Source organism: Oncorhynchus clarkii, chromosome 27, assembly GCF_045791955.1.
Source record: "Oncorhynchus clarkii lewisi isolate Uvic-CL-2024 chromosome 27, UVic_Ocla_1.0, whole genome shotgun sequence".
Taxonomy (NCBI): Eukaryota; Metazoa; Chordata; class Actinopteri; order Salmoniformes; family Salmonidae; genus Oncorhynchus; species Oncorhynchus clarkii.
Window position 1 is genome coordinate 51,714,486 of NC_092173.1, and position 24,246 is coordinate 51,738,731.

General features: G+C 41.2%; 1 protein-coding gene across 4 annotated transcripts in view; it reads right to left on the reverse strand.

Annotated features, from left to right (window-relative positions):
- Nucleotides 1-9,761: 9,761 nt before the first annotated feature.
- LOC139385709 (BRD4-interacting chromatin-remodeling complex-associated protein-like) overlaps nt 9,762-24,246 on the reverse strand; it is a 62,034-nt gene continuing 47,549 nt past the window's right edge. For all 4 annotated transcript variants that reach the window (XM_071130985.1, XM_071130986.1, XM_071130987.1 and 1 more), the window contains 3 exons: nt 21,994-22,088; nt 21,056-21,158; nt 9,762-12,571 (listed from right to left, as the gene is read on the reverse strand). In XM_071130985.1, the coding sequence (XP_070987086.1) occupies nt 10,122-12,571; nt 21,056-21,158; nt 21,994-22,088 (2,648 nt within the window). In that variant the 3' untranslated portion in view covers nt 9,762-10,121. The remainder of the gene's footprint in view (nt 12,572-21,055; nt 21,159-21,993; nt 22,089-24,246) is intronic.

A 24,246-nucleotide genomic window follows, 5' to 3' on the forward strand; every position in this document is an offset into this window, starting at 1 on the left:
ACAACACTTGATTCTAAAAATTAAGTCTCATGTCCAGGGTGAATACCTTTTTATTATAGCAGACAACACACAGGTTTATCAACTAAAATATATATCAAAGACCAGTTTGAAGAATGGGACAGTTCTTGCATTTGTATCAGTTTGTATGAATGAGTGGTTCCAAGATATGTAAACCTTCCAAACATCACAGAGACAGAATAAAGAACAGAGAGCAATAAACCTCCACAATACCTCTTCAAAAATGATGAAACTTAACCATAGAATGGAAAGGACTATAATAATATCAACGATGGGGAAATAGTAAATAGATTGAAACAAACTTGAAACAAAAATGACTCAAGTAACATTATCTGGTATCAATAAAGGCCAATGTCTATTCACCAAACTTCAGATTTTCAATGGTATTTGTAGTATGAGCCAGTGGGGGGTCACTCCCCCTGATGTGAGTGGGTAGTGTTGTGAGTCTATACTGGTGCAGATAGAATGAGAATTGTAGGCAATTTAGGGAAGGGTGAACGTGCTTATCCCAATATACCAGTATCCCAATATACCTGCTCTCTGGTTCACAGTAGGTGCACTGGGATTAATGCACTGGGCTCCCGAGTGGCGCAGCGGTCTAAGGCACTGCATCTCAGTGCTAGAGGTGTGTCGTGGAAATGTCCTCTATAGAGGCAGCGCCTCTTCAACCTCAGGAGGCTGAAGAAATTCGGCTTGTCACCAAAAGCACTCACAAACTTCTACAGATGCACAATCGAGAGCATCCTGGCGGGCTGTATCACCGCCTGGTATGGCAACTGCACCGCCCTCAACCGTAAGGCTCTCCAGAGGGTAGTGAGGTCTGCACAACGCATCACCGGGGGCAAACTACCTGCCCTCCAGGACACCTACACCACCCGATGTCACAGGAAGGCCATAAAGATCATCAAGGACATCAACCACCCGAGCCACTGCCTGTTCACCCCGCTATCATCCAGAAGGCGAGGTCAGTACAGGTGCATCAAAGCTGGGACCGAGAGACTGAAAAACAGCTTCTATCTCAAGGCCATCAGACTGTTAAACAGCCACCACTAACACTGAGTGGCTGCTGCCAACACACTGACACTGACTCAACTCCAGCCACTTTAATAATGGGAATTGATGGGAAATGATGTAAATATATCACTAGCCACTTTAAACAATGCTACCTTATATAAATGTTACTTACCCTACATTATTAATCTCATACGCATACGTATATACTGTACTCTATATCATCGACGGTATCCTTATGTAATACATGTATCACTAGCCACTTTATACTATACTATGCCACTTTGTTTACATACTCATCTCATTTGTACATACTGTACCCGATACCATCTACTGTATCTTGCCTATGCTGCTCTGTACCATCACTCATTCATATATCCTTATGTACATATTCTTTATCCCCTTACACTGTGTACAAGACAGTAGTTTTGGAATTGTTAGTTAGATTACTTGTTATTACTGCATTGTCGGAACTAGAAGCACAAGCATTTCGCTACACTCGCATTAACATCTGCTAACCATGTGTATGTGACAAATAAAATTTGATTTGATTTGATTTGATTTATTTACCAAATCATGAGCGCAAACCACACACACAAGTCAGAGTTAGTTATCAAAGTCCATCTTTAATTATATGAGCTCTATCACAACCCTGTGACTCTCAGATCAATTCAGTGTCTATCAATGAATCCTCTGAGAGCCCCCACTACATTGCAACTGAGATCCTTTAATAGCAAAGATCCACCCCCCCCCCCCCCCTAGACGACATGACAAACCACAGGTCTTAGGAACTTACACAAAGATCCCCCCCCCCCCCCCCCCCCTAGACGACATGACAAACCACAGGTCTTAGGAACTTACACAAAGATCCACCCCCCTAGACGACATGACAAACCACAGGTCTTAGGAACTTACACAAAGATCCACCCCCCCCCCCCCCCCCCCCCCCCTAGACCACATGACAAACCACAGGTCTTAGGAACTTACACAAAGATCCACCCCCCCTAGACGACATGACAAACCACAGGTCTTAGGAACTTACACAAAGATCCCCCCCCCCCCCCCCCCCCCCCCCCCTAGACGACATGACAAACCACAGGTCTTAGGAGCTTACACAAAGATCCACCCCCCCCCCCCCCCTAGACGACATGACAAACCACAGGTCTTAGGAACTTACACAAAGAAAATACTTTACTTCAGAGAGGAGTATCCACTAGCCAGACAAAGTTGGCTATAAATTATCGTTCAGTTTGGTCTCCTAAACAAAGATCTTATTTCATCCTTGGTACAAAATGGTACCAAGACATTACCCCCACCCTATGATATATATCAAATTGTCATTTAGATACAACCAATTCTAAATACAACCAATCCTGGACAAGCTCACAGAGAGGAGAGTGACTGGCACACAGACACAGTGGAGCAAAAGATATGTTTACACATGATGACACCTTGACCTCTCCCCTCTCTGCGGCCCAAACAACTTAGTCTTGACATAGAACAGATACTGCAACCCCGCCACAGTATTATACAAAAATAACATTCTGATGAGAAGTAACTTACACACATATGATGAATATAAAACATCTATGTTACCAACTAATTCTGATTATTCCCCAACATTCCCCTCTCAAGGGACTCAGTCCCTTCTGAAGAATCAGAATAGTAACATGGCACCTTACTAACAGTAGTTGCAGAGTATACAATACAATTAAAAAATCCATAATCAAAATGTAAAGATAATAAAGAATCAAATCCCTTCAATGTAAGTACTCGCCCTTCAGAAACTGAGTTTACAATGTTTATACCATAATACAGACTTGCACCTGTTTAATTATACAGAATAATACATTTGTTGAGTAAAAATGAAAATAACAAAACATATAAATGCTCCCAAAATGACAAGAGAGCCCCTGTCTAAACACAGGCCTCCTCACAACCTATAGGACAGTCATCCCTCTAAGTCCTCATGCTTAGAATTGGGTTCCCCACTATCAGAGATATAGTCAGGAATAGGGAATAGGTCATTGAAATCATTCATATTCCAAATCATAAGTAACAACCCAACTATTTATCAAACCAATATTTAGAATAGCATTCCTCAGTGATTCAAATTTGTCTTATCACTCAAAGTAAAAACCTCAATGTAACACACATCAATATTAGCAGATTTACATTCAGTATAATTATCCCATAATTCTACTATTAACTTTTTTAATCATGATTTTAATACAGATCAGTATCTCAATGCATTCTTAATCTAAATTACTACAATTTACATGGTGTAGACCTCTTCAATCAACCTGATACCACAAAAGTATAAACAATTTTAATGGCACAGTTTGATTAAACCCCCCTTACACAGGCACGGCATCTTCTGGCATCTTCGTTTTTCTTCAGATAGCTTTACAGTTCAAAGCGGACGGCCCATGATAATGTCGCAATTTCAATGTCTCATCTTTACCACTCATGTCTTGTCCATTCGTCAACCAATATACCAGCATCATAAGAAAATGTTAGAACAGATCTTTCTCCATGATCACTCAAAGTGGACTCTCACAGTATGAGAGCTTAGATCTGATACTGTACACCAATTTCTGGCTTGGTTCTTTTCTCTCGGTAGAAGTGGTTTGGAAAGCCTCCTTCAACGCCTTTGTCACCCTTCTTCAGCCAGTTAGAGGGGGTTTTGAGGTACACACACCATTCGGTCCAATTATCTCTTCCATGCATTAAGATACCGTCTGATGTCACTTTTCATGATAACCTCGAAAGAACAGATCAGAACAACAGTTTAGTTCAGTTCATTAACTACATGATAAATTATTACTTTTACCAATTATTCTTAATACACATATCTAAACATATTTCACAGAGAATATCAAAACATTCTATTGAAACTATTCTTTCAAATTGGTTTATACTCCCCATCTCACTGTCAACTCCATCGTAGAGCCAAGGATCAAAAAGTTAGACCTATACCCCTCGGGAATAGAACAAAACAAACCCAACAATACAATACACACAACAATACAATACACTCAACAATACAATACACTCAACAATACAATACACTCAACAATACAATACACTCAACAATACAATACACTCAACAATACAATACACTCAACAATACAATACACTCAACAATACAATACACTCAACAATACAATACACTCAACAATACAATACACTCAACAATACAATACACTCAACAATACAATACACCCAACAATACAATACACTCAACAATACAATACACTCAACAATACAATACACTCAACAATACAATACACTCAACAATACAATACACTCATTCACATATCACTTAAGTTGCATAACTTCAATTCAAACCCTCAACAAACTGAATCCTCCCCCATGTTTTACACACATCTCTCCGTATGAGAGTAATGTAAAACAAAACTAAAAAAATATATATATATAAAACAACATTTCAACTAACCTAATCAAATTAAAATCACTAAACTGAAAAGAAACTCCACAAAGAAAAATGATTTAACCCCCATGGTCATAGGAAAATAGACTTAAAGCAGCATACCCTTAGTTGAAAGCAATGCCCTTCACAGTGGTCCAAATTACAAATATGGCTAAGAAACATATTTACCAATTACACAAATTATTTTGAAAGCAGTATTACAAATGACCATATATCCAAATGGCTTTCCAGTGCGGGTGATCAAGCCACAACGGAAAGTCATCAGAAGGTCATAGGTTATACCAAACCCTTCAAAGCAGTGTTTTTCACTATATGAAACAATTTGCAAACAGTAATCAACTAGTTCCAACATTTTCGTATTTCCATGTTCCCAGAACATTCCTTTATCAAAATAATTAGCGTGTGTAATGAAAAGTCAGACAATAACAACTCATTAAAATCCCATGTGGTGAGTGCCCCTTTAATACCTTTGACCTGTTGCGTCGACCAAACCCGGATCCGGGATTCTATTTACAGACCTAAGCTCATTACCATAACGCAACGTTAACTATTCATGAAAATCGCAAATGAAATGAAATAAATATGCCATCTCTCAAGCTTAGCCTTTTGTAAACAACACTGTCATCTCAGATTTTCAAAATATGCTTCTCAACCATAGGAAAACAATAATTTGTGTAAAAGTGGCTAGCTATTGAAAACGTTCAACTTATCCCTTCTATCAATTTGAACCAGACAAGCTATTAAAACGTTCAGTTTATATCTTATACAAACACTAGCGACCATAACTTTCCAGGCAAAACATACAAATAGATTATTTACAATCAAAAACTCAGAATTCAGCCAGCGCCATGACTGGGAATGGAACCCCAGCCTCCCGCGTGGCAGGCAAGAATTCTACCACTGAACCACTAATGCTATTGTGAAAACTTAGATTCTCCGCATATAAACCCAATTTCTAAGTAAAATCAAAACACGTCACTATCGGTAATTCCCAGAAGAATAATAGCCCCATTTTAATAGTACAAACTTTACTCCAGCTATGATTCTCAAATTCTAAATGAATATATTAGCAATCAAAGAATAAAATTGACAGTTAATGACTAAGAAACAGATATTGCGCCTTTTAATAAAAGTAGATTATGTTTACTTATGCAATTTATTTCAATTACTTTACGACATCACATTAATCACGCAATGATAATTAGTTTGATGGAAAGCCTTAGGCTTTGTACGACATTATAACTTACGTCGAGAATCCCTCGAATTCTCTAACTTTATGGAAAACAGTTTATTCAATAAATCCCGCAACTTCTCTCATACTGGGAAGAAAAATTATAACATGTTCAGACCTTAAGGGCAGTTTAATTTGAAATGTTTCACCCAGACGGAGATAATCCAATATGCGTTTTATAGTTACATCGTTAGGGTAAGATAACCAAAAGTGGACACACTCTAATCAGTTTCTAGAGCTCAATTTCCCAGATTTTGTAGATTATTTTAATAGTGATTAAAAACTTAATCTTTATCAAATTATCCATTTAAGATACCAACTCAAAACCTACGTACGTCTACGAATGGGTGGTTTAAATTGTATCTAATCATTCTCAGCATTACTTTATCAAATCTCTAGTAATTGATTATACACACATACAATTTATCATAATTTCAAATTATTCACAGAATCCATATAAAACTTAAGAAATCTTAGGTACTCACACAGAACTTTTAAGGATCATCCACACAGGATTGGTCAGATGTTCACACAGAACTGGTCAGACGTCCACACAGAACATCAGAAAAAAGGTTTGCCCCACACAGAGTCAACCCTACCCCGCTCACACAGAACGGTCCGACAACTATTACCTAGTGATCCCATAACAAAATACTCACACAGAGTAACCCAGGGCATACCTGGCTAGCACATTTAAAATAATTGGAATTCACCACATCTGAGGGTCACTTAGACAAATCACACAGACGCACAGAATGAGGTCCTTCTTCCAATAGGGCTTCACCAAATGCCGTGTTTCACCTAGAATACACAGTCCCTTTGGCCCCTCACCCCGACAGACCTCACCAAATCCCCACTGTGATCAATTCAGTGTCAGGAGGGCTCGCAACCGGACAGTGCAGAGTATCTTTTGAGTCCACAAAACCCCCAGATTACTCTCCTCTGACTCGGCCCTGCTTACGCCGCCAAGGTGCCTTCCTTATTACATTTAGACTTTTTTTATTTTGTTCTACTGTATTATTGACTGTATGTTTTGTTTACTCCATGTGTAACTCTGTGTTGTTGTATGTGTCGAACTGCTATGCTTTATCTTGGCCAGGTCACAGTTGCAAATGAGAACTTGTTCTCAACTAGCCTACCTGGTTAAATAAAGTTGAAAAAAATAAAATAATACCATTCAGCCATCAGATTTTCCACCAATGCTCCTTATAGGCCACATCACTGCACTCTATACTCCTCTGTAAACTGGTCATCTCTGTATACCCGTCGCAAGACCCACTGGTTGAGGCTTATTTATAAAACTCTCTTATGCCCCCTATCTGAGATATCTACTGCAGCCCTCATCCTCCACATACAACACCCGTTCTGCCAGTCACATTCTGTTAAAGGTCCCCAAAGCACATACATCCCTGGGTCGCTCCTCTTTTCAGTTCGTTGCAGCTAGTGACTGGAATGAGCTGCAACAAACACTCAAACTGGACAGTTTTATCTCAATCGCTTCATTCAAAGACTCAATCATGGACTCTTAATGACAGTTGTGGCTGCTTTGTGTGATGTATTGTTGTCTCTATCTTCTTGGCCTTGTGCTGTTGACTGTGCCCAAAAATGCTTGTACCATGTTTTGTGCTGCTACCATTTTGGTGTTATGTTGTGTTGCTGACATGTTGTGTTGTCTTAGGTCTCGATGTAGTGTTGTCTCTCTCATTGTGATGTGTATTTTGTCCTATATTTATATTGCATTTATTTTTTATCCCAGCCCCATCCCCACAGGAGGCCTTTTGATAGGCCGTCATTGTAAATAAGAATTTGTTCTTAACTGACTTGCCTAGTTAAAGGTTAAATAAATTAAAATAAAAGTATTGACTGCAGCTGAAATGCTTCCTGAGGAGACTATAGATGGCATCTTAGATTGATGACACCAGACATGTATGTATATTTTAGTATTTCATTGTAACTTAGAATAACATTACCAGAACGCACCTGGCGAAAGCTACCTGAGGCTTTTCCGAGCATGGTTATATGGCAGACATTTAAATGGCTACGGGTAGCGGAAAGCCAATACACAGAGTCAATACTGCCATTTATTGGTAAACATAATACTTACCATAAATATACCAGGTTAGACCACAGCCTGTTGTTTCACATGGGAACAAATGAGCCATAGTGGGCAGAACATGCATGAGCTAGTGGAATCCTATTGGCGGTTCTAGCATCATTTGCATATTTCCATTGGGCAGAGTTAGTCAATTCTGTTCGTAACATATTGTAGTTTTGGGAACAGAAAACTATTGTGATTTGTTTTAAATCGCTGATGAATTAGCAGAATATTGGCCAAAATCCATCTGGTCCCATCTTCTCCCACTGGGCTTCCTCTCACGTGAGTGGAAACTCCAACCCGATGCTTCACATCTATACTGTACATCTGATGAAATATGTCTCACTGTTCCATCTGTTGGTTACCTACCTTCTTTAAGGTTTATTGGCAGACTACACCCATAAGGTGGTTACTGCCGCCACCTACTGTATGGAAAAGTAGAATATCCCCCCAAAACAAATTCACAACTTGTTCTGGTTAGCTACCTGGGGACGTAAACATCATGATGTACGAGTCCAACCTTCCATTTAGCTAGCAAATCAATGGCATTGTAACAAAAAGCAGTGCTATGATTGGTCAATAAGGTTGCCAATGTCAGAGTTTCTAAATACTGTACCTTCTTTAATGTCATTGTAGATTTGTGAGCAGACAGAGATCATACATCAAGTGCACCATGAGCAGAGAGATGCATGCTCCACACTTCATTTCTTGTTCTCATCTCTCTCTGAGCTCAGTCATCTCCTCAACATGATCCTCTGTGCTGTTGAGATTGTTATGCACCCCTTTGGCCTTCAAATTGTGAGGGAAATGATGCCATAGACTGCACACGATGTGCAGGGAGATGGAACAGTAAACAGACATTTCAATGTCATAGCCATATAGATCCCGGCTGAAACACGGTTTGAACCAATCAGCAGCCACCTAAAAGGATTATAAGCACCAACTTTCATAAAAGATTTAATTTACAGTTTTATTTATTTTTTTTAAAAGTGTCATTATACACAATAAATACAATACAAAATTAATCTAATACTATACTTCAAATACTCTTTTTTTGTACATTATTGTTCATTTGTCCATGTTTCTGCATTTGAATTGTCCAACAGAGTTTGAAGATAGGGATGGGGAACAGAGGGGCGAAGGAGAGAATAAGAGAGGGATGGGGAACAGGGACAGAGGGGCGAAGGAGAGAATAAGATAGGGATGGGGAACAGAGGGGCGAAGGAGAGAATAAGATAGGGATGGGGAACAGAGGGGCGAAGGAGAGAATAAGATAGGGATGGGGAACAGAGGGGCGAAGGAGAGAATAAGATAGGGATGGGGAACAGGGACAGAGGGGCGAAGGAGAGAATAAGATAGGGATGGGGAACAGTGACAGAGGGGCGAAGGAGAGAATAAGATAGGGATGGGGAACAGGGACAGAGGGGCGAAGGAGAGAATAAGAGATTTGATAAATGTGGCCATGTTAACTGAAATGCATCCTAGCCTACTGAATGTCAGCCATGGTCAGGACAACCAGAGGACATGTTTTAACATGTAAAGGTGATTTCATAATTACATGTTTCATTGTCATTACAGTAATAGGGTTCTTAAAGAGAGCACCAGCCTCAACAGTCAACCAGAAAGTCAGCCAACCACCTCAACATTTAACCATACTACAACATGTATTTGAAAGAAACACAACCTAACCATCTAGCTAAGAAGAATTGAACAGCTGGAACCAGAAAGTGTATTTGTGGTGATGATAGAAGTCAGAATATGGAAAAAGAGACGTGGATCTGTAGTGATGAAGAGATCGCTATAACAAGCCTCTCCTCCGTGTGTGGTTTACCTACTGAAGTGAGGCTTTAGGGAGTTCTATGCAGTCTTGCCTTGATTATATTCAGTAGAGCAAACATTTAGTCACAGAAAAACAAATCTCTTATTATTGGACAAGTTCCTGTAGTTTTCTCCTGTTTTATACCTACTGAACATGACCCAGGTCTTATTTGTTATACAGACAGGCAGGCAGCAGCTATAACATGATGACTAAGGAATGGAACACAGTGGGAATGAAAAAGGAAAATCTTCAATAATACAAAAGAACTGGAGACAAATGAATCAAACTGATGATTGAGCGTAGTTGAGAGAGCAGAGGGTACTGCCACACCTTTTTACAGAGAGTCATCACCATCCATCCATCCAGTGACTGTGAGCATTGTGTCATGTTGTAAAGTAAACAACATTCAGATGGACAAACAAGGTCAACTGAGCTTGTCAGAGCAGTCAGAGTTATTCCGCTCTCCTCTCTTCAGTCCCAACTGTTGTGTGTGTTATCTGCTGTGAGTCTGTGGCACCAGTCCTCTGCCTCCAACCTGAGAGTGATGGGCCAGAGAGGATGAAGATGAAGAAGAGACTGAGGGTCTGTATGTATGTGAGGAGGGCTGGGGGGCCGCGGGTCGCTGGCTGTGGTGGTGGTGTGGCCTGATGGAGCCCCCTTTGGCTCTGCGCGGTGTGGGCCCCTGGGCCTGGCCCTGCAAGTTGAGGATGGTGTCGATGGCACACTGCAGGTGCTCGTTAAGAGACTCATCGTGTGGCGGGGAGCCGGAGGAGAAGGAGGCGTTGTCCATGACAGGAGAGTCTGACTTACAGCGCTTAGCAGGAAGTGATGAGTCTCTGTAACAAGAAGTGTCTGGCGGCGAGGAAGGGGGCCCAGGGGCATGCTGGTCCATTCTGAACGTATCACCCCCACCGCCGCCACCAGACCTCTGGTGGTTTTTACTGCTCACCCTCTTATACCTCCCCATGTCTGCCCCTCTGTCCCAATGATCCCCTTCTCTCCCCCTCTCCTCCTCTCTGTCTGAGAGATGCTGCTGGGTGTTTGTGATGCCCTGCACTAGGCCAGGAGAGGAGGGAGAGGAGTTCCCCAGCCTCAGGGCCTCCCGGCTGAGCTCTGTGTGGGAGCCCCCCTCCCTGGGGCTGCCTCCTCTCTTCTCCAGCTTCATGCTGGTGATCACTGTCCCCTCTGAGGAGGGAGAGGGTGAGGAGGGAGAATTGGGGGGCGAGGGGGAGGGACGGGGGTACGGGACACTGTCTCCTCCTCCTCCCGGTACACCCGGTCGGACGCGGGGGCTGATGTTCTCCCGGTAAGTCTTCCGTAGAGGCAGGCGGCAGGTGGTCTGAGGGGAAGTGGCCGTGGAGGCGGGGTTACGCTTGACTCCACCCACATTGTGATGTTCTAAAGCTCCGTTCATCTGAGCCGTGGAGGAGGATGCGGGCGCTGTGACTCTCTGTGGGCTGGGGTTCGCCTGTGTGGTTGCTATGGAGACCATTGCTGAGGAGGCTGTGTTACAGCTAGGGGGAGGAGTCCTAATGACAGTTATAGAAGGCGGCGTGGCTAGTGCTGCTGTTTGGGCTTTAGGGAGTGCCGGCGCCGGTTGAGGTCGTGTGGTAGGGAGTGCCGGCGTCGGTTGGGGTCGTGTGGTAGGGAGTGCCGGCGTCGGTTGGGGTCGTGTGGTAGGGAGTGCCGGCGTCGGTTGGGGCAGGGTGGTAGGGAGTGCCGGCGTCGGTTGGGGTCGAGTGGTAGGGAGTGCCGGCGCCGGGTGGGGCAGGGTGGTAGGGAGTGCCGGCGCCGGGTGGGGCAGGGTGGTAGGGAGTGCCGGCGCCGGGTGGGGCAGGGTGGTAGGGAGTGCCGGCGTCGGTTGGGGTCGTGTGGTAGGGAGTGCCGGCGCCGGTTGGGGTCGTGTGGTAGGGAGTGCCGGCGCCGGTTGGGGTCGTGGGGTAGGGAGTGCCGGCGTCGGTTGGGGTCGTGTGGTAGGGAGTGCCGGCGCCGGGTGCGGCAGAGTGGTAGGGAGTGCCGGCGCCGGGTGGGGCAGGGTGGTAGGGAGTGGCGGCGCCGGGTGGGGCAGGGTGGTAGGGAGTGGCTGTGGCTTAGGGTTGGGTGTGGATGGTGTGTGGACCGGGTCGAGGGCGGTGTTATGCACCACCTTACTAAACCCCGCCTCCTGCTTGATCTTGAGCTTCAAGCCGATGCGTGGGCGGGCGGCGTACGTCTTCATGGGGGGTTTACTGGTCCTCCGGGGGAGAGTATCATCATCCTCAGCTGGACGAAAGGAAGAGAAAGGGCGGTGGGGTGAGTGACGGGAGGGAGGTGGAGGAGCGCGGCTGAAGGAGGAGCTGTGACTCTGGGTGTCGGCTGTATGTCTAACCCCTGACCCCGGCCTGGCCACAGGAGCTGGGGAGCTGGACCAGAAGACAGACGCACCCGCTCCTCCCTGCTTTATCACCAGCTTGGTGGAGGGGAAGTGGTCTGGGATCGGTGTTGGGGCTGAAGCAGGGGCAACACCACTCCTTACGGGGCTGGGCTCAAACCACTGGGGCTGAGGCTGGGACAGGGGCTGAGGATGGGGCTGGGGTTCAGGATGGGGCTGGGACAGGGGCTGAGGATGAGGCTGGGGTTCAGGATGGGGCTGGGACAGGGGTTCAGGATGGAGCTGGGACAGGGGTTCAGGATGGAGCTGGGACAGGGGCTGAGGATGAGGCTCGGACTGGAGCTGGGGCTCGGAATGGAGCTGAGGATGGGGCTGGGACAGGGGCTGAGGATGGGACAGGGGCTGAGGATGGGACAGGGGCTGAGGCTCAGGATGGGGCTGAGGCTTATGGTGGGGCTGAGGCTGTAGCTGAGGCTTATGGTGGAGCTGGGACTGTAGCTGAGGCTTGGACTGGGCCATGTTGGCAGCTCCACTCTCAATCTCCATCATCCTTGAGTTGGCCACATACTCCTCTGGAGAGAGAGAGAGATATGGAAGTTATCAGATGAATCAGAGATGACAGACCAGGTAAAGCTATTACACATACGACAGTTCTGTCAAAACTATTCTGGCTATGTGCTTCTCGGCTGTAGACAGGAGGGCCAGTTTGATCATTCAAAAGTTTGTACTATTTTCTACATTGTAGAATAAAAATGAAGACATCAAAACTATGAAATAACACATATGGAATCATGTAGTAACCAAAGTGTTAAGAAAAGTGTAAATAAATGTTATATTGTAGATTCTTCAACAGCCACCCTTTGCCTTGATGACAGCTTGGCACACTCTTGTATGGGTATAGGTATCTAAACTTCAGACCCGCTGGGAATGTGATGAAAGAAATAAAAGCTGAAATAAATCACTCTACTATTATTCTGACATTTCACATTCTTCAAATAAAGTGGTGATCCTAACTGACCTAAGGCAGGGAATTTTTTACTAGGATTAAATATCAGAAATTGTGAAAAACCGAGTTTAAAGTTATTTGGCTAAGCTGTAAACTTCCGACTTCCGACTTTATATGTATATATATATATACACACAGACATAATATATATCTAATATACATACATATATCTAATATAAACTCAGCTAAAAAAGGAAACGTCCTCTCACTGTCAACTGTTTTATTTTCAGCAACTTAACGTGTAAATAATTCTATGAACACAAGATTCAAAAACTGAGACCAAAAAATGAACAAGTTCCACAGACATGTGACTAACAGAAATGGAATAATGTGTCCTGAACAAAGGGGGGGGGCGGCAAAAGTAACAGTCAGTATCTGGTGTGGCCACCAGCTGCATTAATACTGCAGTGCATCTCCTCCTCATGGACTGCACCAGATTTGACAGTTCTTGCTGTGAGATATTACCCCACTCTTCCACCAAGGCACCTGCAAGTTCCCGGACATTTCTGGAGGGAATGGCCCTAGCCCTCACCCTGAGATCCGGGCTCTTCGCTGGCCATGGCAGAACACTGACATTCCTGTCTTGCAGGAAATCACGCACAGAACGAGCAGTATGGCTGGTGGCATTGTCATGCTGGAGGGCCATGTCAGAATGAGCCTGAAGGAAGGGTACTACATGATGGAGGAGGATGTCTTCCTTGTAACACACAGCTACCTGAGACTACCTGCATTGACAACAAGCTCAGTCCGATGATGCTGTGACACACCGCCCCAGACCATGACGGACCCTCCACCTCCAAATCGATCCCGCTCCAGAGTACAGGCCTCGGTGTAACGCTCAGTCCTTTGACGATAAAAGCACATCCGACAATCACCCCTGGTGAGACAAAACCACGATTCGTCAGTGAAGAGCACTTTTTGCCAGTCCTGTCTAGACCAGCGAACAATGGTTTGTGCCCATAGACGATGTTGTTGCCGGTGATGTCTGGTGAGGACCTGCCTTACAACAGGCCTACAGGCCCTCAGTCCAGCCTATTGCGGACAGTCTGAGCACTGATGGAGGGATTGTGCATTCCCGGTGTAACTCGGGCAGTTATTGTTGCCATCCTGTACCTGTCCCGCAGGTGTGATGTTCGGATGTACCGATCCTGTGCAGGTGTTGTTACACGTGGTCTGCCACTACGAGGACGATCAGCTGTCCGTCCCGTCTCCCTGTCTTCGGTGTCTCACAGTACGGACATTGCAATTTATTGCCCTGGCCAATTTATTGCCCTGCAGTCCTCATGCCTCCTTGCAACATGCCAAAGGCACATTCATCCAGATGGGCATCTTTCTTTTTTTCTTTTTTTCAGTCAGTAGAAAGACCTCTTTAGTGTCCAAAGTTTTCATAACTGTGACCTTAATTGCCTACCGTCTGTAAGCTGTTAGTGTCTTAACGACCGTTCCACAGGTGCATGTTCATTAATTGTTTATGGTTCATTGAAAAAGCATGGGAAACAGTGTTTAAACCTTTTACAATGAAGATCTGTGAAGTTTAGATTTTTTAGGAATTATCTTTGAAAGACAGGGTCCTGAAAAAGGGAGGTTTCTTTTTTTGCTGAGTGCGGCAGGCCTAGTGGTTAAAGCGTTGGACTAGTAACCGAAAGGTTGCAAGTTCAAATCCCCGAGCTGACACGGTACAAATCTATCGTTCTGCCCCTGAACAGGCAGTTAACCCGCTGTTTCTAGGCCGTCATTGAAAATAAGAAATTGTTCTTTACTGACTTGCCTAGTTAAATAAAGGTAAAAAAATAATAATAATATTAGATATGCATATGTATATTAGATATAGATATGTATATTAGATATATGTTTATTAGATCGATATTAGATATAGGTATGTAAATTAGATACATATGTGAATTAGATATATGCATATTAGATATATGTACATTAGAAATAGGTATGTATATTAGATATATGTATATTAGATATATGTATATTAGATATATGTATGTATATTAGATATACAGTGCCTTGCGAAAGTATTCGGCCCCCTTGAACTTTGCGACCTTTTGCCACATTTCAGGCTTCAAACATAAAGATATAAAACGGTATTTTTTTGTGAAGAATCAACAACAAGTGGGACACAATCATGAAGTGCAACGACATTTATTGGATATTTCAAACTTTTTTAACAAATCAAAAACTGAAAAATTGGGCGTGCAAAATTATTCAGCCCCTTTACTTTCAGTGCAGCAAACTCTCTCCAGAAGTTCAGTGAGGATCTCTGAATGATCCAATGTTGACCTAAATGACTAATGATGATAAATACAATCCACCTGTGTGTAATCAAGTCTCCGTATAAATGCACCTGCACTGTGATAGTCTCAGAGGTCCGTTAAAAGCGCAGAGAGCATCATGAAGAACAAGGAACACACCAGGCAGGTCCGAGATACTGTTGTGAAGAAGTTTAAAGCCGGATTTGGATACAAAAATATTTTCCAAGCTTTAAACATCCCAAGGAGCACTGTGCAAGCGATAATATTGAAATGGAAGGAGTATCAGACCACTGCAAATCTACCAAGACTTGGCCATCCCTCTAAACTTTCAGCTCATACAAGGAGAAGACTGATCAGAGATGCAGCCAAGAGGCCCATGATCACTCTGGATGAACTGCAGAGATCTACAGCTGAGGTGGGAGACTCTGTCCATAGGACAACAATCAGTCGTATATTGCACAAATCTGGCCTTTATGGAAGAGTGGCAAGAAGAAAGCCATTTCTTAAAGATATCCATAAAAAGTGTTGTTTAAAGTTTGCCACAAGCCACCTGGGAGACAAACCAAACATGTGGAAGAAGGTGCTCTGGTCAGATTAAACCAAAATTGAACTTTTTGGCAACAATGCAAAACGTTATGTTTGGCGTAAAAGCAACACAGCTGAACACACCATCCCCACTGTCAAACATGGTGGTGGCAGCATCATGGTTTGGGCCTGCTTTTCTTCAGCAGGGACAGGGAAGATGGTTAAAATTGATGGGAAGATGGATGGAGCCAAATACAGGACCATTCTGGAAGAAAACCTGATGGAGTCTGCAAAAGACCTGAGACTGGGACGGAGATTTGTCTTCCAACAAGACAATGATCCAAAACATAAAGCAAAATCTACAATGGAATGGTTCAAAAATAAACATATCCAGGTGTTAGAATGGCCAAGTCAAAGTCCAGACCTGAATCCAATCGAGAATCTGTGGAAAGAACTGAAAACTGCTGTTCACAAATGCTCTCCATCCAACCTCACTGAGCTCGAGCTGTTTTGCAAGGAGGAATGGGAAAAAATTTCAGTCTCTCGATGTGCAAAACTAAGAGACATACCCCAAGCGACTTACAGCTGTAATCGCAGCAAAAGGTGGCGCTACAAAGTATTAACTTAAGGGGGCTGAATAATTTTGCACGCCCAATTCTTCAGTTTTTGATTTGTTAAAAAAGTTTGAAATATCCAATAAATGTCGTTCCACTTCATGATTGTGTCCCACTTGTTGTTGATTCTTCACAAAAAAATACAGTTTTATATCTTTATGTTTGAAGCCTGAAATGTGGCAAAAGGTCGCAAAGTTCAAGGGGGCCGAATACTTTCGCAAGGCATTGTATATATATATATATGTAAATTAAATACACTGCTCCAAAAAAATAAAAGGAACACTTAAACAACACAATGTAACTATTAGATATAGGCATGTATATTAGATATAGGCATGTATATTAGGCATCTATATTAGATATAGGCATGTATATTAGATATAGGCATGCATATTAGATATAGGCATGCATATTAGATATAGGCGTGTATATTAGATATAGGCGTGTATATTAGATATAGGCGTGTATATTAGATATAGGCGTGTATATTAGATATAGGCGTGTATATTAGATATAGGCGTGTATATTAGATATAGGCGTGTATATTAGATATAGGCGTGTATATTAGATATAGGCGTGTATATTAGATATAGGCGTGTATATTAGATATAGGCGTGTATATTAGATATAGGCGTGTATATTAGATATAGGCGTGTATATTAGATATAGGCGTGTATATTAGATATAGGCGTGTATATTAGATATAGGCGTGCATATTAGATACAGGCGTGCATATTAGATACAGGCGTGCATATTAGATACAGGCGTGCATATTAGATATAGGCGTGCATATTAGATATAGGCGTGCATATTAGATATAGGCGTGCATATTAGATATAGGCGTGCATATTAGATATAGGCGTGCATATTAGATATAGGCGTGCATATTAGATATAGGCGTGCATATTAGATATAGGCGTGCATATTAGATAAAGGCGTGCATATTAGATATAGGCGTGCATATTAGATATAGGCGTGCATATTAGATATAGGCATGCATATTAGATATAGGCATGCATATTAGATATAGGCATGCATATTAGATATAGGCATGTATATTAGATATAGGCATGTATATTAGATATAGGCATGTATATTAGATATAGGCATGTATATTAGATATAGGCATGTATATTAGATATAGGCATGTATATTAGATATAGGCATGCATATTAGATATAGGCATGCATATTAGATATAGGCATGCATATTAGATATAGGCATGCATATTAGATATAGGCATGCATATTAGATATAGGCATGCATATTAGATATAGGCATGCATATTAGATATAGGCATGCATATTAGATATAGGCATGTATATTAGATATAGGCATGTATATTAGATATAGCCATGTATATTAGATATAGGCATGTATATTAGATATAAGCATGTATATTAGGCGTGTATATTAGATATAGCCATGTATATTAGATATAGGCATGCATATTAGATATAGGCATGTATATTAGATATAGGCATGTATATTAGATATAGGCATGTATATTAGCTATAGGCATGCATATTAGATATAGGCATGTATATTAGCTATAGGCATGCATATTAGCTATAGGCATGCATATTAGCTATAGGCATGCATATTAGATATAGGCATGCATATTAGATATAGGCATGTATATTAGCTATAGGCATGCATATTAGATATAGGCATGCATATTAGATATAGGCATGTATATTAGATATAGGCATGCATATTAGATATAGGCATGTATATTAGATATAGGCATGTATATTAGATATAGGCATGTATATTAGATATAGGCTTGTATATTAGATATAGGCATGCATATTAGATATAGGCATGCATATTAGGCGTGTATATTAGATATAGGCATGTATATTCGATATATGCATGTATATTCGATATAGGCATGTATATTAGATATATGCATGTATATTCGATATAGGCATGTATATTAGATATAGGCATGTATATTAGATATAGGCATGCATATTAGATATAGGCATGCATATTAGATATAGGCATGCATATTAGATATAGGCATGTATATTCGATATATGCATGTATATTCGATATAGGCATGTATATTAGATATAGGCATGTATATTAGGCGTGCATATTAGATATAGGCGTGCATATTAGATATAGGCGTGCATATTAGATATAGGCGTGCATATTAGATATAGGCGTGCATATTAGATATAGGCGTGCATATTAGATATAGGCGTGCATATTAGATATAGGCGTGCATATTAGATATAGGCATGCATATTAGATATAGGCATGCATATTAGATATAGGCATGCATATTAGATATAGGCATGTATATTAGATATAGGCATGTATATTAGATATAGGCATGTATATTAGATATAGGCATGTATATTAGATATAGGCATGTATATTAGATATAGGCATGTATATTAGATATAGGCATGCATATTAGATATAGGCATGCATATTAGATATAGGCATGCATATTAGATATAGGCATGCATATTAGATATAGGCATGCATATTAGATATAGGCATGCATATTAGATATAGGCATGCATATTAGATATAGGCATGCATATTAGATATAGGCATGTATATTAGATATAGGCATGTATATTAGATATAGGCATGTATATTAGATATAGGCATGTATATTAGATATAAGCATGTATATTAGGCGTGTATATTAGATATAGCCATGTATATTAGATATAGGCATGCATATTAGATATAGGCATGTATATTAGATATAGGCATGTATATTAGATATAGGCATGTATATTAGCTATAGGCATGCATATTAGATATAGGCATGTATATTAGCTATAGGCATGCATATTAGCTATAGGCATGCATATTAGATATAGGCATGCATATTAGATATAGGCATGTATATTAGCTATAGGCATGCATATTAGATATAGGCATGCATATTAGATATAGGCATGTATATTAGATATAGGCATGCATATTAGATATAGGCATGTATATTAGATATAGGCATGTATATTAGATATAGGCATGTATATTAGATATAGGCTTGTATATTAGATATAGGCATGCATATTAGATATAGGCATGCATATTAGGCGTGTATATTAGATATAGGCATGTATATTCGATATATGCATGTATATTCGATATAGGCATGTATATTAGATATATGCATGTATATTCGATATAGGCATGTATATTAGATATAGGCATGTATATTAGATATAGGCATGCATATTAGATATAGGCATGCATATTAGATATAGGCATGCATATTAGATATAGGCATGTATATTCGATATATGCATGTATATTCGATATAGGCATGTATATTAGATATAGGCATGTATATTAGGCGTGTATATTAGATATAGGCATGCATATAAGATATAGGCATGCATATTAGATATAGGCATGTATATTAGATATAGGCATGCATATTAGATATAGGCATGTATATTAGATATAGGCATGTATATTAGATATAGGCATGCATATTAGATATAGGCATGCATATTAGATATAGGCATGCATATTAGGCGTGTATATTAGATATAGGCATGTTTATTCGATATATGCATGTATATTCGATATATGCATGTATATTCGATATAGGCATGTATATTAGATATAGGCATGCTTATTAGATATAGGCATGCTTATTAGATATAGGCATGCTTATTAGATATAGGCATGTATATTAGATATGTATATTAGATATGCATATTAGATATAGGCATGTGTATTAGATATAGCCATGTATATTAGATATAGACATGTATATTAGATATAGACATGTATATTAGATATGTATATTAGATATGTATATTAGATATGTATATTAGATATATGCATGTATATTAGATATGTATATTAGATATATGCATGTATATTAGATATAGGCATGTATATTAGATATAGGCATGTATATTTGGCGTGTATATTAGATATAGGCATGCGTATTAGATATTTGTCATGCGTATTAGATATAGGCATGTATATTAGATATGTATATTAGATATAGGCATGTATATTAGATATAGCCATGTATATTAGATATAGCCATGTATATTAGATATAGCCATGTATATTAGATATAGGCATGTATATTAGATATGTATATTAGATATAGTCATACATATTAGATATAGGCATGCATATTAGATATAGGCATGTATATTATATATGTATATTAGATATAGGCATGTATATTAGATATGTATATTAGATATAGGCATGCGTATTAGATATAGGCATAGAACCCGATTGAACATCTTTCGAGACACCTGAACATAGCTGTGCAGAGACGCTCAACGTCTAACCTGACAGAGCTTGACAGGATCTGCAGAGAAGAATGAGACAAACTCCCAAATGCCAAGCTTGTAGCATCATACTAAAGAAGAATTGAGGCTGTAATCGCTGCCAGATGTGCTTCAACAAAGTACTGAGGTAAAGGGTCTGAATACTTAGGTAAAGGTGATATTTACATTAGCAAACATGTCTAAAAAACAATTTTTGCTTTGTCATTATGGGGTAGTGTGTGTAGATTGATGGGGGGAAAAATATAATATTCCATTTTAGAATAAGGCTGTAACGTAACAAAATGTGGAAAAAGTCAAGGGGTCTGAAAACTTTCCGAATGCCAAGTATGTATATTAGATAAAGATTTGTTACCAGGCCTGTCTCTGGCGAGGATGCGGTCCTGTCCCAGAGAGATCTTCTCTTCCTGAATAAACATCCTGTCCATCATTACCATCTCAGCTGACGGGCCAAGGCGCTGTGAAACCAAACAGCAACACAGCCAGCTAATCAATCAACCATAACACAAAAGTTAGCGAGACAATCCTAGTGAGGGAGAAAGAGTAGACACTGAACAGACGGAACAGGTAAATCACCTGGAGAAGGAACCCTAGTGAGGGAGGGCTGTAAGCAGGAGGCAGAACAGGTAAATCACCTGGAGAAGGAACCCTAGTGAGGGAGGGCTGTAGCAGGGGACAGAACAGGTAAATTCCCTGGAGAAGGAACCCTAGTGAGGGAGGGCTGTAGCAGGGGACAGAACAGGTAAATCACCTGGAGAAGGAACCCTAGTGAGGGAGGGCTGTAGCAGGGGACAGAACAGGTAAATCACCTGGAGAAGGAACCCTAGTGAGGGAGGGCTGTAGCAGGAGACAGAACAGGTAAATCACCTGGAGAAGGAACCCTAGTGAGGGAGGGCTGTAGCAGGGGACAGAACAGGTAAATCACCTGGAGAAGGAACCCTAGTGAGGGAGGGCTGTAGCAGGGGACAGAACATGTAAATCACCTGGAGAAGGAACCCTAGTGAGGGAGGGCTGTAGCAGGAGACAGAACAGGTAAATCACCTGGAGAAGGAACCCTAGTGAGGGAGGGCTGTAGCAGGGGACAGAACATGTAAATCACCTGGAGAAGGAACCCTAGTGAGGGAGGGCTGTAGCAGGGGACAGAACAGGTAAATCACCTGGAGAAGGAACCCTAGTGAGGGAGGGCTGTAGCAGGAGACAGAACAGGTAAATCACCTAGAGAAGGAACCCTAGTGAGGGAGGGCTGTAGCAGGAGGCAGATAACTTAAATAACAAGGTAATATAATATCTTACCGTTGATTCCTCAAAAAGGAGGTGTCTGTATTTATCCAGCATAGCCTGCGTTCTCTTCAGGAGCTGGCTGGAAACCCTCTCAAACTCATCATCCACTGAAGGGGAGATAATATGGAACAGGGGAGGTGGACATCAGACAGTGGGAACCAATGGTACATAATTAGGGCTTGGAGTTTCTGGTCAGGTCTTGTGGTCACTCCCGACCATACATTTAGGGCTGGGAAATGCCAGAGACATGGCGATACGATGGAATCATTCTTAGGTGCCGATACGACATGTATTGCAATCCTCACGATTCTGTATTGCGATTCTCTTCTTAGTCTGCACGTCTGCTCCGTACAGACCGGACAAGTTTAAGCAGAGTGCGAAATGGATTATGGTCCTTGTAGTTAATTACCACGTTTTCTGCGCTAAACTATGCTGAATATTGGGCTGTTGGAAACTACAACTCCCTGCTACATCGTACAGTTCAGGCTACATCTGATTTATCTCTACAGAAACAGCACATCAAGCTCACAGAAAGAAACTAAATGTAATTCAAATATTTCGCCGATGTCGGTCAATTAGTTGTTTAAAACCCCCCAAAATAACAGACATTTCCGTTAACTTGTTTGGGATAGGGGGCAGCTTTTTCACTTTTGGATGGATAGAGTGCCCAAAGTGAACTGCCTCCTACTCAGTCCCAGATGCTAATATATGCATATTATTATTAGTATTGGATAGAAAACACTGAAGTTTCTAGAACTGTTTGAATGATGTCTGTGAGTATAACAGAACTCATATGGCAGGCAAAAACATGAGAAAAAAATCCAAAAAGGAAGTGGGAAATCTGAGGTTTGTAGTTTTTGAACTCACCCCTATCGAATACACAGTGGGATATGGGTTATTTTGCACTTCCTAAGGCTTCCACTAGATGTCAACTGTCTTTAGAATGTTGTTTCAGGCTGCTCATGTGAAGGGGGACCGGATGGGAGCTGTTGGTCAAAGAGGTCTGCCTACAGCCTCGTTCTCAGTCACGCACTTTCTCTTGAGAGGTAGCTCTCGTTTCATTACTTTTCTACAGACAATGGAATTCTCCGGTTGGAACATTATTGAACTTTTATGATAAAAACATCATAAAGATTGATTCTATACTTAGTTTGACAAGTTTCTTTGACCTGTAATATAACTTTTTGAACGTTTCGTCCGAATGGACCAGATCGCGCTTTTGGATTTGTTTACCAAACGCCCTAACAAAAGAAGCTATTGGACAAAAATCGAACTGCGATTCCTGGGAGTGCATTCTGATGAAGATCATCAAAGGTAAGTGAATATTTATAATGCTATTTATGAATAATGTTGACTATCCAATAATGCAGATATTTCTCTGGCTGGTTTGGGCTCTGAGAGCCGTTCTCATATTATTGCATGGTTTGCTTTTTCCGTAAAGTTTTTTTGAAATCTGACACAGCGGTTGCATTAACCTCTTGGATCTCTAGGGGCGCTATTTAATTTTTGGATAAAAAACGTTCCCGTTTTAAGCGCAATATTTTGTCACGAAAAGATGCTCGACTATGCATATTATTGACCGTTTTGGAAAGAAAACACTCTGAAGTTTCAGAATCTGCAAAGATATTGTCTGTAAGTGCCCCAGAACTCATTCTACAGGCGAAACCAAGATGATACGTCAACAAGGAAATGAGCAGAATCTCTGAAGCTCTGTTTTCCATTGTCTCCTTATGTGATTGCGCAAGGAATGAGCCTACACTTTCTGTCGTATCCCCAAGGTGTTTGCAGCATTGTGACGTATTTGTAGGCATATCATTGGAAGATTGACCATAAGAGACTACATTTTCCAAGTGTCCGCCTGGTGTCCCTGCGTCGAAATTGGAGCGCAAAGCCAGGTGCACTTATTTTTCCATTTGAGAGCAAGGAGAAACCAGGCTTCCACGAAGGATATATCATCGAAGAGATATGTGGAAAAACACCTTGAGGATTGATTCTAAACCACGTTTGCCATGTTTCAGTCGATATTATGGAGTTCATTTGGAAAAAAGTTTGCGTTTTGAGGGCTGAATTTTCGTTTTTTTTTTTTTTTTTTTTGGGTAGCCAAATGGGATGTACAAAACGGAGCTATTTCTAATACACAAAGAATCTTTTTGGAAAAACTGAGCATCTGCTATCTAACTGAGAGTCTCCTCATTGAAAACATCAGAAGTTCTTCAAAGGTAAGTTATTTTATTTGAAGGCTTTACTTGTTTTTGTGATAGTTGC